The 18,874-nt window shown below is 46.3% G+C and overlaps 1 protein-coding gene across 2 annotated transcripts in view; it reads left to right on the forward strand.

Annotated features, from left to right (window-relative positions):
- ATP7B (ATPase copper transporting beta) overlaps nucleotides 1-18,516 on the forward strand; it is a 225,428-nt gene extending 206,912 nt beyond the window's left edge. For both annotated transcript variants that reach the window (XM_029602798.1, XM_029602797.1), the window contains 4 exons: nucleotides 790-993; nucleotides 1,135-1,252; nucleotides 5,931-6,033; nucleotides 17,818-18,516. In XM_029602798.1, coding sequence (XP_029458658.1) covers nucleotides 790-993; nucleotides 1,135-1,252; nucleotides 5,931-6,033; nucleotides 17,818-18,085 — 693 coding nt within the window. In that variant the 3' untranslated portion in view covers nucleotides 18,086-18,516. The remainder of the gene's footprint in view (nucleotides 1-789; nucleotides 994-1,134; nucleotides 1,253-5,930; nucleotides 6,034-17,817) is intronic.
- Nucleotides 18,517-18,874: the final 358 nt, after the last annotated feature.

Here is an 18,874-nt window from a genome sequence, read left to right on the forward strand (position 1 = left end):
ATGGGCCCTTGCCTAAGGGTTGCGCCAACTCCTCCTCAGCCCAAGAATCCACCTCCAACACAACAGCCTGGTCACTGTAGGAGACAGGATGCTGGGCTCGATGGACCTTGTTGGACCCAGCATAGCATTTCTTATGTTCTTCTGAGTCAATCATTTCTGAAAATCTGATATTGCCCTTAACCACTGTGTTTGTTGTGATCATGGTTATTAATTCAGTCAGCATGAATGTGCGTTTCAATGCCTGAAGATCCTCACTTCATCAGGGTCTCCTCCTGTTCAGTGCTTATCGGGGACAACCATTGTGAATCGAACCTCACCTCAGAGAACATCAGAAAAATGCAGCAACAACCTGTGCTCATATCATCTTCCTTCTCATCACCATGTAGTGCTGCTGCATGCTCTGTATATTCTTACTTGACTACTGAAATGTACTTTTTTTCTGGAGGCGGCATTATTCTGCTTTTATTTTCTTTTTCTCTGTTAAGCATTTAATTGACTTTTATCTTCTATCCCCTAATCAAAACCTGCTCTACCCCCATCCATATCCACACACTGACACTTTTGAAGGGTTTGCACTGCCCAGGTCTGTTGCCATGGTCCTCTAAAATAACACTCAGCCTTTACATGAGCTTTAATTTTGCTTCATGTGGTAATTTGGGATACATGGTAATCATCACAACTGTCAACGCAGCCTCTCGAAACCACCAGTATGTTTAGCTGCTATTCATCAAGTACTACATGCCAATATAAACATACATTTATAGTTATGGATCTTTTTTTTTCTTTCAGGTTGGCATCAAAAAAGTCTTTGCAGAGGTCCTACCCTCTCACAAGGTTGCAAAAGTCCAGGAACTCCAAAGCAAAGGAAAAAGAGTTGCCATGGTAGGGGACGGCGTCAATGACTCTCCTGCCCTGGTCAGAGCAGACATTGGCATAGCCATTGGAACCGGCACAGATGTGGCCATTGAAGCAGCTGATGTGGTTCTGATTCGTGTATGTTCAACTCTGCAGGCTAATCCTTTTATCAGTTTGCTCTGCATTGATCTGTGCAGAGTGAAAGTTAAGAGACTGTATTTCTTTTTCTGATAAAAGGGGAATAAGCAAACAAATGACCTGCTATTTTTCATCTTGCAGAACAATTTATTGGACGTTGTTGCAAGCATCCATCTATCGAAGAGGACAGTCCAAAGGATTCGGATAAATTTTGTCTTTGCATTCATATATAACTTGGTTGGGCTGCCCATAGCTGCTGGTAAGTAAGTTGTATCGGTTAAGAGGGCAAGAAGTAACATCTACCAACCAAGAAAGAGACCTAGGTGTAAGCATCTCTTATAACTTAAAAGTTGACAGTGAATGTGATAAAGCAGTTGGGAACATAAGAGGTACCGCCAGTAGAAAAACAGAAGTAATATGGCCCTTATACTGGAGACTGGTGATCCTCACTTTGAGTATTGTGCTGAGTTCGTGAGGCCACATCTTTATAAGGACATTCAGAGGCAGCAGTAATTCAGAGGAGACGTACCAACATGGTAGAAAGGCCTGCAACACAAACCCTAAATAGAAAAGCCTAAGGGACTCAAAATGTACTGCTGGAAGAAAGAAAGAAAAGGTGAGATTAGGGATGTGAATCGTTTTTTGACGATTTAAAATATCGTCCGATATATTTTAAATCGTCAAAAATCGTTAGAGCTGCGATACAATAACAATTCCCCCGATTTATCGTCAAAAAATCGTAAATCGGGGGAAGGGGGAGGGGAAGGGGGAAGGGGGAGGGCGGGAAAACCGGCACACTAAAACAACCCTAAAACCCACCCCGACCCTTTAAAATAAATCCCCCACCCTCCCGAACCCCCCCAAAATGCCTTAAATTACCTGGGGTCCAGAGGAAGGGTCCCGGTGTGATCTTTTACTCTCGGACCTCGGACCTCCGTGCGTTGTAGAAACAAAATGGCACCGGCGCTACCTTTGACCTGTCATATGACAGGCCGGCGCCATTTTGTTTTTTTGTCCCCCGACGTCAGGAGCGTAGGAGATCGCTCCCGGACCCCCGCTGGACCCCCAGGGACTTTTGGCCAGCTTGGGGGGGCCTCCTGACCCCCACAAGACTTGCCAAAAGTCCAGCGGGGGTCCGGAACGACCTCCTGCAGTCGAATAGTTTTTCCGTACGGAAAAACGATTCGCGGTAGGAGATCGCTCCCGGACCCCCGCTGGACCCCCAGGGACTTTTGGCAAGTCTTGTGGGGGTCAGGAGGCCCCCCCAAGCTGGCCAAAAGTCCCTGGGGGTCCAGCGGGGGTCCGGGAGCGATCTCCTACGCTCCTAACGTCGGGGGACAAAAAAACAAAATGGCGCTGGCCTGTCATATGACAGGTCAAAGGTAGCGCCGGCGCCATTTTGTTTCTACAACGCACGGAGGTCCGAGGTCCGAGAGTAAAAGATCACACCGGGACCCTTCCTCTGGACCCCAGGAAATTTAAGGCATTTTGGGGGGGTTCGGGAGGGTGGGGGATTTATTTTAAAGGGTCGGGGTGGGTTTTAGGGATGTTATAGTGTGCCGGTTTTCGATTTACACGATTTACACGATATTTAAAAAACCCAAACTGCGACGATCCGATTCCCTCCCCCTCCCAGCCGAAATCGATCGTTAAGACGATCGATCACACGATTCACATCTCTAGGCGAGATATGAAAGAAATCTTCAAATATCTAATTAGCTTCAGCAAAGTACAAGGTAGTAGCATCTTCCCTAGTAAAAGAAACTCCAGGAAAAATTGGAAGGAAGGAGTCTCAAAGAATTTTATGTTGGGACAGGCAGAATATCAAGAGGCATTATTTAGACATAGCTGGCTTAGTAAGTTAGCCTGAAAACACTTATCCAGCTAACTTACAGGTCGATACAGTTATGCCGCGTTAGAAAGAGTGCGGCAGTGTCAGGCGCACCCTCGTTCCCCGCACGCACAGTTCTCTTCACCTACCGCTCGATACTCTCTTCAAATTGCATGCAAATGCATGCCACGTCTGCGAAGCGTTAGGCGAAGGTTAGGCCCGCGCAACCCATTTTACTGTATAGAGCGCCTATACAGTATCCTGGGTTCGCGGGCCTAACGCTTCACGGCCATGCTGGTATCTGTCATTTCAAATGTCATTTCAAATGACATTTGAAATGACAGGTACCAGGAAGTGGACAGTTATGTTCTCCGATGCTCGGCAAACTTTCCCCCAGTCCCCGCTCACCTGCCCTGGCCGCGTTCGGTCTCCGGTGCAGCCCCAGTCCTGTCCCCTCCTCCCGAAGCAAAAAAAAACAAACCGAAAAAGTAGCAAGAGAGCGAGGGGAGAGACGGGCAATCCTAGGCTCGGGCCTGCTACGGTAGTCCCTTCTCCTCTCCTCCCGAAGCAGGGCGCGAAAAGCAGCCTTGCTCCGGGAGGAGGGGGGGGGGGGCAGTTTAAAGCGACGAAGCGACTTACTTTTGCAGCCCCGCCCTCCGGACATCGGCGACGACCGCGGCTCCAGCCTCCAGCTGTCAGACAGACGCATCGCACGTGGGAAAGCGGCTCCTATGCGTGCAATTGGCTGCTCAAAACGTGACGTCACGATGTTTGGCGTCACGGCATGTGACGTCACATCTTGAGCAGCCAATTGCACGCATAGGGGCCGCTTTCCCATGTGCGATGCGTCTGTCTGACAGCTGGATGCTGGAGGCAGGAGCCGCGGTCGTCGCCGATGTCCGGAGGGGGGGGGGGGCTGCAAAAGTAAGTCGCTTCGTCACTTTAAACTGCCCCCCCCCCTCCTCCCGGAGCAAGGCTGCTTTTCGCGCCCTGCTTCAGGAGGAGAGAACAAGGGACTGGCAGGCCCGAGTGTAGGATTGCCTGTCTCTCCCCTCGCTCGCTTGCTACTTTTTTTTCGGAGGGGTTTTTTTGGGTTTTTTTGCTTCAGGAGGAGGGGACAGGACTGGGGCTGCACTGGAGACCGGACGCGGCCAGGGCAGGTGAGCGGGGGCTGGGGGAAAGTTTGCCGTCTACCCTTACCCCTGCCTCTAACGCTGGGGTAAGGGTAGGCGGTAAGTTAGCAGGGTAAACGCGCGGCAAAACGGCAGGGTAGAAAAGGGATAGTCGGGGCGCGCGTTACTGTATGGGAGGGAATAGCTAATTCGTTCGTTTACATTTAATAAACATGCCGCGGGCGGAAGGGGTCACCCGGGGATTTTAAGAGGCGGTAGGGATGAGTTAAAGGGGATAGTGTATTGCGGGAAAGGCTAACGCGGCCGGAAAGTGAGTAGAAGGCGAGTTAGGAGCAGGGTAACCGCAGCCGCACTTTACTGTATCGATTTGTTAGCTGGGATATTCAGTGGTGCGGCCGTGCTGCTGAATGTACCTGGATAAGTTTAAAGTTAGCTGGATAAGATAACCTGCTAATTTTAGACCTGCTCAATAGCCAGGGCCAGTTTGATATCCTAGCTGCATATACCCTGTTACAATAAGAACAATTGCACTGCCTGGGTACTGGTAATATAACCTGGTTTAAAATATTGAAATTTTGAAAATGCAAAAAATCTTTAAAAAAATTTGCTGCAGAGAAACCGATGATTAAAACGTCTGTGACAGTCCGAATACTTACCTGTGACTGCACACTTATATAATTGGCAATTGAGGCTAATGGAGTAAAGCCCGCTATTTGTTTATGAGGTTTTCTCTGTCTCTATATATATAAGACTACATGGTTTCAGCTACAGAATTAAAGCAGACATGGGACAGATGCAGAAGGCAGGAGAGATAGGGGACATGGAATGGTAGAGGGCCAAATGGGGGAAGACAACAAAGCTGACTTGCACTGAGTGGCAGTATGACTGCATCAGGCTCCCAGGGAGAGGTGGCAAGGTAGACCAGCATGGAAGAGGTGGTAGGGCTTTGGGACACTCTCAGATATAATTGGGGTAGGTAGCAGGTCTCCCAGCATGGGCAACACCCAGACAGCTTGATTGATTTTCCAGTTAACAGCAAAAAAGCAAAGGATTGACCTCCTGCAGGTAGTCAAGCTTGCACAACACATGGCTGGGAGATCTTTAGCACAGAGTGTGGCGATAAGGAAGAGTAGGCAGGGTGTGGGTGCCAGAGAGAGGGAGCCTATGGGGGAGGGGCGCCATCTCATCCCTCGCCTCAGGCTGCAGATTGCTTTGAGCTACCCCTGTCACACTGTGCAAAGACAGTATATCAACTCAATGAGAGGACAGCAGTGCTGTGTGCCCTCATGGTCCTTGGTCTATACAACATCCTCAGTCAGCCCTTCCATGCTCCTTGCTGTATAAGGAAAGTCGTCATAGGAGAATAAAAAAAAAGTTCAGAAAAGATTGTTTCTATGATATTATTGTATCAGCTGTGTTACAGCCTCGAGAACATAGATCACAGGACAGACAATGCAATTACCTTTGGAACAGTTCTACTTAAAGATGAATCAATATATTAAGTAAAAAAAAAAATTTTTTTTTGCATCTCTAGTACGCCTCCACACTAGGTAAGGAGGTGCAGCGCACCCAAAAGATGTAATTAAACCCAATTACTGCCACCTGTCTCTGAAATAAAAGACTGAAATGGTTCTTAGATTTACACAAAGTGGTCATGTGTGAGTTTGTATCTTAGCAACTCTCCCTTTTCTCTGGTTTCTTATCTAACATTAGTTAAAAAAGAAGTAGCAAAGCAATTGGGCAGAGATGAAATCTTTATAAGACTTACAGTATGTAGAAAGAGGCTTTTGGGACTGCTTGGTCCCCCTTTTTCAGGAGAGAACAGTTTGGAAAAGCTTCTGCCTTACCATATTCATTATCCTGCAAAGCTACTCTCTTTTCTTTTAACATATTTTCTCTTTTTTTGTGTGTGTGTATGCCAAGCTAACAGGGCACTCATTCCCTTTCTGCTTGCTCCTTTTCTTTCCTGCTAGGTGTGTTCATGCCTGTGGGCCTCATCCTACAGCCCTGGATGGGGTCAGCTGCGATGGCAGCCTCCTCTGTCTCGGTGGTGCTCTCATCACTGCAGCTGAAATGGTAAGTGTACAAGATGCTCGTCTTTGAGCTCTGACCGTACCCATGAAGGAGACAAACACAATCATAACCTACCGCTTAAATGCTTTCTCTTCACATCCTGACTCATATAAATAAAGTTTGTGGATACTGACTAGATCTGATCTAGTTGTTTCTGGAGTAGTAGGAGGAGTCTAAAAGAGGTAGGAATAGGAACAAGAGCAAACACCGTCGCGGTGCAAAAGAACGTTTGAAGGAACAAGATCGTATCATTATTTCCCCTGAAGAAGAAATTTGGTCATTTCGAAACAAGGCCTTATTGGGAGGTCGTTTAACAGAGAAACATGATACAGCACTAAGCTAAGAAAACGACGGGAAAATATATTTAAAAACTCAAGGAAGTATTTTGCCAGATTGAAATAAAATTAAAAGAAAAAAATGGGATTTTTAGATTTTGAATAAAAAAATAGGATGGTAGGGTGGAATGTCAATGATTAAATACATGAATCAGACTAACATTAACTCAATGGATTTGAAGTTAATTAAGTGAGTCATTGAATGAGACATCCACCTCCATCTTTAAAAAATTTTCTTTTAAAAAAATAATAAAATAATATATAGGTGAGATAAACAGAAAAATATATAATAAAAGAAAAAGAAAAAAATCGGGACCCCTTAGAAATATTTTTGTGGATAAGTTGGGATAAAGGAGGTTGAATGGGTATATTGTAGATCTGATCTGTAGCATGTCTTTGTCATGACAGTCATTCCCATAACCTGTTACTTAGTGCTCATTTCATAAAGTTTCCTCCATAGTAAATATTCATTGTAACAAAGTGAAGTGGCAGCTAGATTCTACTCTAATAAATCCTCTTTATTACAGACATTTATCAACTCCCAATCTAGATTATAATAGAGTGACTCTGTACCACGAAACCTGCGGTGATGCATGTGAGACATTAATGTACAGTTACATTAATTACATGTACATTAATTACATTAATAAAATAACCCTTATTGATATCGGCTGAAATACCAGATGATACCATAGTGATGAGATTCACTATGGCAGACATGAAGTAACTGCAGTGTACTATATTTAAGGGATGATCTCCTAGAAGTTCAAGCATATAAAGGGAATTCCTGTCTCCTGCACTAACTGGGGATAAGTTTTAAAGTAATTTACATGCACAAAACTGGATTTTCCTCTTCATCCTGCCAGACTAATACAGAGACGTGGTTTATGCCTTTCAACCAGTAGATGGAGACAGAAACTAACAGATTTGCTGACATCAACCTTTATAGACTCCTATGCTGACTTTAGCTTGCCAGTATTCTCTGTCTCCAGCAGATGGCAGGCAAGCATCCCATGCTGTGAGCTGAGAACTGGCTAGGCCTGGTGAAGAAGATAGAAATTTGGATGGCAACTTCTGAGGTGAAAGTGTTGTACACCTTACCTTAGTTGAGCACAGCCAGTGGACCAGGAGGCTTTTAGTTGTAGGAACAAGATTCTTCCCAGTAATAATTGCTGGAATTACCCTTCTTCCCCACGCCCCATGCTTTTTTTCTCTCCTCCCCTTGATAAAAAGGACTAAACAAAGCTCCCCTCTCTATTTTTCCTCCTTTCTTCTGAGTCCTGTGGCTGTGCCTGGTTCTTGCCTGTTAAAGCTATTAAAAAATAAAGAAAGCAGAAGGCAGAACAGTTTGCCATCTGAGGGACTGCGGGCTGAGGCAGGAGAGGTAAAGGAGGAAAACGATGGCATCTCTTCAGAAATGCTGGAAGCACTCAGAAGTTTTCAGAGCATGTGGATCACGCTGTCAGATACTGAGAGGGTAAGCCTCTGTAAATTTCATGGAGAGAAGAGGGAGAGAGAGCAGCATGCAGAGTCATCTGTCCTGGAAGAGCCACATCGGTGGGGTCATTTGCAGACCATTCCTGCCGGCGTGCTTGCTGCCGCAGCAAGCACAATAATCATACTGAAACCGCAAGAAGGGAGTAGCTCAAAGCAAGAACCTCCTACACTGGTTCCAGCAATCTTGGACGTTGCAGCAATCTGGTCCTTGGCTCTTCTGGGTGGAGTTCCAAGAGAAGCAGTTCCCAATTCTTCAGTTGGAGATGCATTTCCTTCCTCTTTTTGGTGTTCTGTTCCCACGGAGTTTGTGAAGTGTTTGCATCAGGCCCTATTCTATATGGCAGAATGCAGCTCTGGGTTTCTCTTCTGTAGGACACTTCTCCAGGGACTCCTGCTGGGAATCCAGAGGAAACGAATAAGAAAAGGAGTGGTAGGGGAGAAAGTCCTGCGGTTTCAGATCTGTCACTTACAAGAGTGGCAGAGAGTTTGAGCTGGAGGAGGAGAAATGTTCCTCTAGGGAAAAGAGGATAATTCAGCTATGTTTTGGTTTCTTTCATAGTTTCACAGTCCCTAAAAACACCTGACATAATAAAAAATACAAAAAATGAGGATAGGAGTCTGTTAACTCAGAAGAAGACTCTATAATAATGAGTTAAAGGAAACCATTCAAAGCATTTCTGTGGCATAGATAAGGATTTCTGTATAATGGGATGCCCAAAGTTACTTTTTAAAGGGGGTAAGATTATGATGAGACTGTATCCTCTCCTGGTTCAGGAAAGGGAAAAGCTAGAAGTCCCTTAAGTGGACACACTCATTTGTGCTGCCACTAGGAGGACCACTATTCCTGTGGAAGGGGTCTTGGCCCTCAAGGATGCTCAGAATAGAAAGATAGAGGCTGTGCTTAAGTGGGCTTTTGAGGCTGCTCTGAGCAGCGATATTGTTGCTATGGCAGGATTGCATTTGTCTCATCACATACAGGAATGTTCCTTAGAATATGGGGGGGTAGCTCAGATGTAGCTCAGATGCCACCAGGGCTGACATTTTTGGTGGACGCCTTATATGAAAGGTCGCCTATTAGCTGCTCGTTGTCTACTGTGGCTATGTAACTGGTCAGCAGTTTCAATATCCAAGGCAAGGCAGACCAAACGTTCCTTCTAGGGAAATCTTCGTTTTGGAAAAAGTTTAGAAAAGCTGGTGAAAGCATGGAAGAAATCAAAAGTCCTCAGATTACTTGAAAACAAGTATAAGACGATGTCGCTACCAGCTCCAGCTTGGAGCTGCTTTAGGGATTCCAAGCATACGAAGCTAGCGAGGTTGGCATGTGGCCAGCAGTCTAGACCCTTTAGTAGATTCCAGTCCTTTTGGAATTCCAAGAAAGTGAGCAGTCTGGAAGTTCTCGGACCTTCCAAATAAGGTGTGGGAGGTTAGGCTGGTAGTTGTCTGCCTTTTACTGGAAGTGGGTTCACATTACTTTGGATCAGTGGATCTTAGGAATGTTCAGGAATGGCTACACTCTGGAGTTTTCCCATCCTTTTTTCAGACACTTTATGGTTTCCCCTGGTTTATCCATCTGTAAGGGGAAGTTGTATGGACAATGTTTATGTGGCTACTGCATATAGGGGCAGTGATTTCATTCTTGTACTCTCAATGGGGTCAGGGTCAGTACTCAATTTACTTAGTGGTACCAAAGAAGGGGGGTATCTTTTGCTCTATTCTGGACCTGAAGCAGCTCAACATAGCTCTGAAGATGTTCCATTTCAGGAAGGAGACTCAGAAGTCAGTAATAATAGCTGCATCACAAGGAGAATTCTTAATGTCACTAGATCTGACGGAAGTATATTTGCATATCCTGATAAAAGAAAGGCATCAGAAATATCTTTCCCTTGCAGTGATGAGAGAGGCTTCAATGTCAGGCTCTCCCTTTTGGATTTGCCACAGCTCCAAGATCTTTTTCCAAAGTGGTGGTTGTGGTGGTAGCCCTGCAGAAAAGGTATTTTGGTGCATCTATGTCTGGATGATTGGTGGGATCTGACTAAAGTTGACTCAAAAAGAATCAGTGATGGCCAGAGTGATGCAATTTATTGCAGGACCTGGGCTGGAGTTCCAGTTTTGATAAGAGCATCTTGCTTCCCTCTTGATCCCTGGAATACCTGGGGATTCAGTTTGACACCAGGGAAGGCCATGTCCAGTTAACAGACATAAAGATCCAGAAGCTGCAGAACCAAATGCATGGTTTATTGAGGATTCAGATATCCATTATGTGAATTTATCTTCAGGTATTGGGTTCTATGGCAGCTGCCTTGTGTTTGTTGTGTTCATTAGTCTCAGACGGCTGCGACTGCTCTGCCTTACCTCTTCTTCCCTTTTCCTCCTCTTTGGGCAACATGGCTGCCTCCGGTGCCGAGTGCCTCGGCGTCTCCAGTCTAGCATAGGCATTCCAGTCCGCCATGCTCACTCCCGTGGCCTCCTAGGGTGTGCACGTGCACCTCTCCTACGCTCAAATACACATCATGGCAGGAACCTCGGGGGCATCCCCACCGCATGACGTCAATACCTCCGGGTATTTCAAGCCTCCACTTCGCTACCACCATTGAGTTAGCAAGGACTTCGGTTAAGCTACTCTGACCCCTCTAAGCTGCTCGCTTAGTCGCCGCTCTACACTCCAAGGGCCTCGCTCCTTCAGAAGCTCAAGACACCTGCTCCTCTGGGGTCTCTCGCTTCCATCTCCCTTCGGGGCTTTACTATTGAGACAACCGCTCCTCAGGGGTCTCTCTCTCTCTCCTATTCTACAGGACCTCTAGACTACCTGGTACTCGCTCCTCAAGGGCCTACTGTTCTAGTATCCTGTACCACAGACCTTTGGTCCCACCATTCTCTACCAGGAAGACGCCTACACTCCTGTGAGTACCTTTGTGATCCGGTGCTCCAACGCCACCCACCAGGCTCAGCGCTGCCCGCACTGCGGGTCCCCACCTCTCTGAAACATCTGGGTGAGAATCTACTTCTGAGACTGTTGAACGTATTGGCACCTCGCGGACCTCAGTGCCTTATCTTCCTGCTTCATACCATCTACCTACAGCAGTACAATAAAGCCTTCCATTCTATCTATATCTGCTATCTGAGTTTAGCCTATCACTGTGTTCCCTACGGGGCTCCTCCCCATGGGCGGAGTCATCTTCACAGCGACCAAGGGTCCACAATGCCAAAACACAACAGTGTTTCATGCCTTCGGCAAGGGCTTTTGCTCTCCTCAGACCCAGGTGTCTTTCATGAGACTCCCTTTGACATAAGCTAGAGAGAGTTTTGATTTAGTAGCTCGTATTTAAGAACCTGACAGAGTAGATCTTGAATCTAGAATGTCCCATTTGGATAATGGTGACCTCAGATGCCAGTCTCTGGCACCGGGGTGCTTATTGTATAAACACTCAAGGCACCTGGAATCTAGAAGAAGCCAAGTGATCCATAAGGAAGGCATTTTTCTTTGCTTCCATTCTTCAGGGTGTCAGGATTTTGTCAGCCAATGCTGTGGCAGTGGCATATGTGATTCTCTAAAGTGGGATTCGATGTCAGCATGTGGTGGAAGAGATACATCTGTAGTTAGTATGGGCAGAGAAGCACGTAAAAGGGCTCTCTGCTGCTTTTTTATAGTGGGAGTAGAGAATGTACAAGTGGACTTCCTCAGTCGCAACAGGATGGACCTCTGAGGATAGCGTCTGTCCCAGATGGCATGCTCTCAGATTGGGTTCAAATAGGGAGAACCAATGATGGATTTGTTGGCTGTCAGCAGAAACTCATAAGAACATAAGAAATTGCCATGCTGGGTCAGACCAAGGGTCCATCAAGCCCAGCATCCTGTTTCCAACACTATCATATCACCCCTCAGCCGTCTCTTCTCCAAGCTGAACAGCCTTAACCTCTTCAGCCTTTCCTCATAGGGGAGCTGTTCCATCCCCTTTATCATTTTGGTTGCCCTTCTCTGTACCTTCTCCATCGCAACTATATCTTTTTTGAGATGCGGTGACCAGAATTGTACACAGTATTCAAGGTGCGGTCTCACCATGGAGCGATATAGAGGCATTATGAAATTTTCTGTTTTATTAACCATTCCCTTTCTAATAATTCCTAACATTCTGTTTGCTTTTTTGACTGCCTCATTAGTAAACACAGGTTCATCCAGTTTGGATGCCCTGATTCAAGACTGGCTATTTCAGGATTCTCTCTGTGGCTTCTGGTGGACAGAGTCTTGCAGAAGATTTCCGGGTGAGGGAACGTTTTGTGTATTAAAAATGTTTTTCTTGAGGCACTAGAGGGCCAGCTCCAAGATGGCTACATAACTTGTTTTTCTCCTCTGTTTGCCAGGATGAAATCCTGCTTTTTGAGTCTCTTTTTGGGTATTAGTATCTCTCGTGTTGGTATCCACTGTATTATCTCCTTGTCCTGGACACAGCAGTAGCACTCTGTTCCTGGGGGAGTGACACACTTGGTTTCCTGGACATCAAAAGTACAGAGGTAAGAGGCAGACCTGAAGCCTAGTAATTCTAGTGATAGCCATATCAGAACGGTGCACCATGGCTTGGTTGTGGCCTGGTTTGGACAGGGCCACTGCTTTCTGTACCAGCTTTTGTCAGGGAGGCCAGAAGACATTTTTGGAGACTTCTACAGTATGGGATGAGGAGCAGAGAAAGGGGAACAATGCAACTGTGAGGTATGTTTGATGTGGAAGCTGGCCATTGTGTGTCCCCTGTGCAGAAGGAAAGAGTGCTGCTGCAGGTTGCTTTCAGTGTTCTTTGTGAGTGTGCACCCTTCTATGTTATGAGAGCTCAGATGATTTATTTTTTCTCATTTTAAGATGATGCACTGTGGTGTGTAGTTTTTCCTTCACAATCTTGAAACAGATTTTTGCTTGGAAATTGTGCCCTGGGAACTTGTGAATTTTTGTTTTGTGGCTCCCTGGCCTTGTGACTGTGTTTCTTTTTCTGGTCTGTGGCACTCACTGGATTTTTGCCTAATTTTTGCTATTTTTTGTGAGGTTTTGTGTGATCAGGACTACAGTGAATATGGAGCAGAAGCCTTCTTATGCCACTAATCTTCCAAAATGTAATAGAGCCGCCAGAGGCTCAGCTGGTCAACGCATTGTCAGGTCCCATACAGAGATCTGATGTTACAGATCCCTGTATGGGATCCCATACAGGGATCTGATGTTACAGAGTTTGTTATTTTGGACCTTGTTAGGGAAATCAAATTACTTTGCTTTGATGTCAGCAATGCCATTAATGACCTAAAGGATGAAGTTAAAACTCTCTCAGAATGAAATCCATATAGGTGAACAGATTGATTCAACAGCAGACTCACTGTTATAGACAAATGAAGAGTGGCAAAATTGGCCAAGAACCTTAATTCACGCCAAGATGATCTTGAAAACCACCAAAGACGGAATAACATAAGGGTTCTTGGAGTCCCGGAATTGGATAAACATGAACATACTGCTAAATACTATATTCCAGTCATATGTTCCTGATTTTGGGGAATGGTCTGTTAAGTTTTATAGTGCTCATAGGATCAGGAGACTCCACTCTGGTGACTAGAGATATCCCAGGGTTATTGTTGCATTTGTGGCTCATTTTGAAGACAAGCAAGCTCTCCTCAGTTATACATGAAGTAAAGATAGCCTGGAAAAATGTTTAGCTTAGCTTGTTACAGAGAATACTGGCAAGCTGAGATCAGCACAAGAGCCTATAAAGGCTGATGTCAGCAAACCTGTTAGTCTCTAACTCCATCTGCTGGTTGAGAGGCATAAGCCATGCATCTGGACTGATCTGGCCAGATTCAAGGAAAGGAAATTATCAGGTAAGAACTAATTTTTCCTTATGTGTGTAAATGGCTGTATTAAAATAGCCCTGGGCTGTTTGCTTAAAAATATCCACATAACCTGGTTTTATGTGTATTTTTCCATGAACTGCACAGAACTGTTTCGGAAGGTGGAGTTGAGATTTATGCACATATTTTTGTATTTTAAAAAGTTTATGGTAAATTATATTGCACAAGTTACACCTTCTGAAGAGCAAGTGTAACTTTATGTGATATAATCAGTAGGGATGTGAATCATTTTTTGACGATTTAAAAAAATCGTCAGATAATTTTTAAATTGTCAAAAATCGTTAGAGTGCGCAATACAATACAAATTCCCCCGATTTATCGTCAAAAATCGTTAAATCGGGCACGGGAATTATTTGGGGGGAGGGCGGGAAAACCGGCACACCAAAACAACCCCTAAACCCACCCCAACCCTTTAAAACCAATCCCTTACCCTCCTGAACCCCCCCAAAATGTTAAATTACCTGGTGGTCCAGTGGGGGGAGGGGGGTCCCGGCGCAATCTCCCGCTCTCGGGCCATCAGCGCCATTTTGGTTGCCACTAATATAAATGGCGCCGATGGCCCGATAAAAAAAAACCCCACCCGACCCTTTAAAACCAATCCCTTATCCTCCCCCACCCTCCTGAACCCCCCCCCCCCAAATGTTAAATTACCTGGTGGTCCAGTGGGGGGGGGTCCCGGCGTGATCTCCCGCTCTCGGGCCATCGGCGCCATTTTGGCTGCCACTAATATAAATGGCGCCGATGGCCCGATAAAAAAACCCCCATCCGACCCTTTAAACTGACCCCCTTAGCCTCCCCCACCCTCCCGACCCCCATCCCAAAACCTTTTAAAATTACCTGCTGGTCTGGGGGGGGGCGCCGGCCATCCAGTGCTCCTACCATGTGACAGGGACCGGCCAATGGCACGGATACCCTGTCACATGGTAAGGGCAAAGGGTCATCGGCGCCATTTTTTTTAGCGCAGCTGATGGCCTGGGAACGGGAGATCGCTCCCCGCGGCCCCCCTGGACCACCAAGTATATGTAAAATGTTTTGGGGGGGGTCGGGAGAGTGGGGGAGGCTAAGGGAGTAATTTTAAAGGGTCAGGGTGGGGGTTTTTTTTTTATCGGCGCGGGCCTCACTAAAAAAAAATTTGTGATGTGAATTGGAATCGGAACCGATCCCAATTCACATCTCTAACGATCAGATTTCCCCCCCCCCCCCCCAGCCGATCCCGATCGTTAAAACGATCGGGCACACGATTCACATCCCTAATAATCAGGGCCGGCGGAAGCACTAGGTGAGCTAGGCCTGGGCCTGGGCCTGGGGCGCCAACCATTAGGGGGCGCCGCCACCGCTGCTTGCGAGCCAATGAGGCAGGGTGAGGTGGCCACTTCAGGCGGCAACATTTTGAAGGGGAAAAAAGTGCCCCTTCAAAATTCTGCCCAGCCCCCACCTCACCCTGCCTTTCCCTCCCATCGCGCCACACTCCCAACCCACCCAAGACACACGAAAACCCCTGGTGGTCCAGCAGGGGGCCTGGGAGTGATCTGCCACTCCCGGGCTGTCAGCTGCCACTAACCAAAATGGTGCCGGTGGCCTTTAGCCCCTACCATGTGACAGGGGCTACCGGTGCCATTGGCCAGACCATGTCACATGGTAGGGGCAGTGGACGGCCCATGCCATTTGGCTAAAGGCCATGGCGCCATTTTGGTTAGTGGCAGCTGACAGCCTGGGAGTGGCAGATCACTCCCAGGCCCCCTGCTGGACCACCAGGTGTTTTTGTGAGTGTTGGGGGGGTCAGGAGGGTGGAGGTGTTATTTTATTTAAATTTGGGTGGGCGGCACAGGGGATGGGGAGTGGCAGCATGTGGTCCCTGCCCCTGGAGTTGATGCGTTGACCGGGGGCGGGGCAGAAGTTGTTGGCATGATCCGGGGGGGGGAGCGGCACAAAGCAGAAGGTGCCTAGGGCACCTAATCCCCTTGAACCAGCCCTGGATGTAATATGTATGTGTACTCAGCCAATTACCCGAGTATTTTTTAAAGTAATTTATGCACATTAATTTGCTTTCAAAATACTTGGCAAAATCTGTGTGAACAATGTACATAAATGAGTTAATTTTCAAAGGAGTTATGCGACTAAAGTTAGTATATAAGCTTGTAAGTAGCCTGTACTCATGTACTTGTTGTTTTATAAATATTGAGCGTATGCACATATTTTCATGCGCACATTTACCTGCACAAAAAAGGTACAGTCTGAGGATAGGGCCAAGAGGTACTTGCACAAATTACTATTTTATAAGAGATTTACGCCAATACATTAAACAACTTATTCATGCAATTTTACACCTGTTAATTATGTAGCGCAGTTGATATCAGACTCGTCTGTTGACTGCTATTTTTGGGAGGGAGGTCTGGGTGAACTGGGGAGAGGTAAGGGTGAAGAACTAGGAGGACCCCGGTGAACTGGAGATGAACCAGGTGTACTGGTGGAGGCATCGACAAACTGGTGATTTCAATTACAACCGCATTTTTAAAAATATACCTACTTCGCATATAAATCAGGGTTTTACTTGAGCAAAGTTCTATTTTTTTCACAGGAAAATATATGCGCATGTTTATAAAATAGGAGTGAAAGTACACATTTTCAGTGCATTGCAAATCTTTGTACGTGCTGAAACATACATGCATATGTTGGGGGACAGATATATGCATATTCTATAATCTACTCAGTCCTGACACTCGCAGATTATAAAATACTGTAGTAGATCTCCATGCACCCATATATGGGGCCAGATGGAGTTGTCTGAACGTTATCCTCAAACACTTCACCGCTGTGCAAACTGTTTGAAAATTACCCTTATTGAAATCAGGGCCGCTATGACAGTGGTCAGATAGTGCTCAGTAGGGATGTGAATCTGTACCGGACTCGTTTCCGGTATCGATTTTGAGTAAAAACCATGGGAAATCTTTGTTCCCGCGATTCTTACCCGGTTTAAATCGGCTGTGTCATGCTGGGGAAAAAAAAAAACCCCGACTCTTTAAATTTAATCCTTTCGCATCCCCCACCCTCCCGACACCCCCCCCCCCAAATTTTTAAAGTACCTGGTGGTCCAGCGGGGGTCCCAGGAGTGATCTTCCGCGCTCAGGCCGTCGGCTGCCACTAATCAAAATGGCGCCGATGGCCCTTTGCCCTTAGCATGTGACAGTGTATCCGTGCCATTGGCCGGCCCTTGTCACATGGTAGGAGCACATCCCTAGTGCTCAGTGTTTTGAGCTACAGACCACTAAGTGAAAATCATTGTCCAATCAAAAGCTAGATATTAGCATGTTTGTTAAAGATAATCTTTATAATAGGCTAGGAAAAAAAACATGGAGCATTAACAGGTTTTTGATTACTTGAGGCTCTCCATTTGTGATAATGTTTAGAACATAAATGACATTTATGTTGTTTCAGACTTGGCAGTAGTACGAAATACCTGTATTTAAAAAAAGTGTGTCTGTAAAATGGTGAGATGTGCACAAACAATATTATTTCAGTGATCTTTGAGAATTATTTAATTAACTTGCAACATTCCTGAATGTTGCAAGGTTTTGATATGAATTCAGAAAAATTGTAAAGAAATTAGTAGGCTTGATGACCTCACAGCCTTATTCAAAAAATTATTTTTCCCCATTCTGTGCCTATGGACAAAATATTTATCAAGTAAGGCCCTTTATCTGTCAGCAATTTCTGTATTCTATGTTGGCATGTTTTATATTTATTTATTCATAATAAATAATCATAATTTAACTGACTTTTATTGCTGCAGCAGAAGGAATTGAAGGTAAGGCTTGTAGGTAAAGGACACTAGATCTCCAGGTGTAGAGGGACTACATTTATCCATTCCAGTCTCTGCCCAGCAGAAGATGTTGAGCCGTGTGGCACCATCAGATACCTCCCCTCCCCCCCCCCCCCCCCCATCAACTGGAACGGAGCTCACATCGTATTGCTGTTCAAACATACCCTTTCAGACACAAGAATAATAATCTCATGTGTACTACAATATATCAAATGTTTTATAACCGGTTTCTGATCCTTGTAATCGCTTTCCTCTTAGCTACAGGAAACCAGATGCTGAAAGATATGAAGCTAGAGCCCAGGGCTGCATGAAGCCACTTACTCCTTCCCAAATAAGTGTCCACGTTGGGATGGATGACAGGCGACGGAACCTACCTAAGCCAAGCACCTGGGACCAGATCAGTTATATCAGCCAAGTATCTTTTTCCTCTCTTACATCAGACAAGCAGGCCAGAAATGGTGTCTTCACAGGGGACGGCCAGGACAGATGGTCACTGCTAACCAGCAACACAAATGAGGTTATTTGAATACGCACTGGTGATTTGTTAAAAAGGGACCAGATCCCAAAAGAGAGTAAAAGTCACCCCATTGTATGGCAGTGTTTCCTTTGCAGCTGAGGTGTAACCTTTTTCTGCCTTACAGTGTGGTTCGTACATGCAGGTGCCACATTGCTCGTCACAGATTCACAATCCTTTATCTGATTAGGAAGAGATGAGACAGATGTCAGTAAATATTGCTTCTAACCTTTGAAAAGCTACATATGCAAACATTTTCTTTGTTCAACTTTTCATAAGCTGAGTTGAAATTTGTGTGCTATGAGCTAGTATAATGCAAATAATATCGGGATTTCTTGAGCGCATTGCCTTTTTCTTTGTGTGCAGAGTTCACAACCTGTGGGGTAGATTTTCAAACGGCTACGCGCGTAACCCCTGAAAACCTACCCCAAACCCCCCCTGCGCGCGCCAAGCCTATCTTGCATAGGCTGCCGGCGCGCACAAAGCCCCGGGACGCGCATAAGTCCCGGGGCTTTCCTGGGGGGGGGGGGGAGGGGCGTGTCGCAGCCGGCGCATCATCGGGGGCATGTCGCGGCCGGCGCGGCATCGGGGGCATTCCGAGGGCGTGGCCGCAGCCTCCGGACCAGCCTCTGGACTGGACCATGGCGCACCGGTGGCTGGCCCGGCACGCGCAAGTTACGCCTGCCTCAGGCAGGCGTAACTTGTGCAACAAAGGTAGGGGGGTTTTGATAGGGCTGGGGGGTGGGTTAGGGAGGGGAAGGTGCGGGGGGGGGGGGGAAGGAAAGTTCCCTCTGAGGCCGC

Source organism: Rhinatrema bivittatum, chromosome 5 (genome assembly GCF_901001135.1).
Source record: "Rhinatrema bivittatum chromosome 5, aRhiBiv1.1, whole genome shotgun sequence".
Lineage (NCBI taxonomy): Eukaryota > Metazoa > Chordata > Amphibia > Gymnophiona > Rhinatrematidae > Rhinatrema > Rhinatrema bivittatum.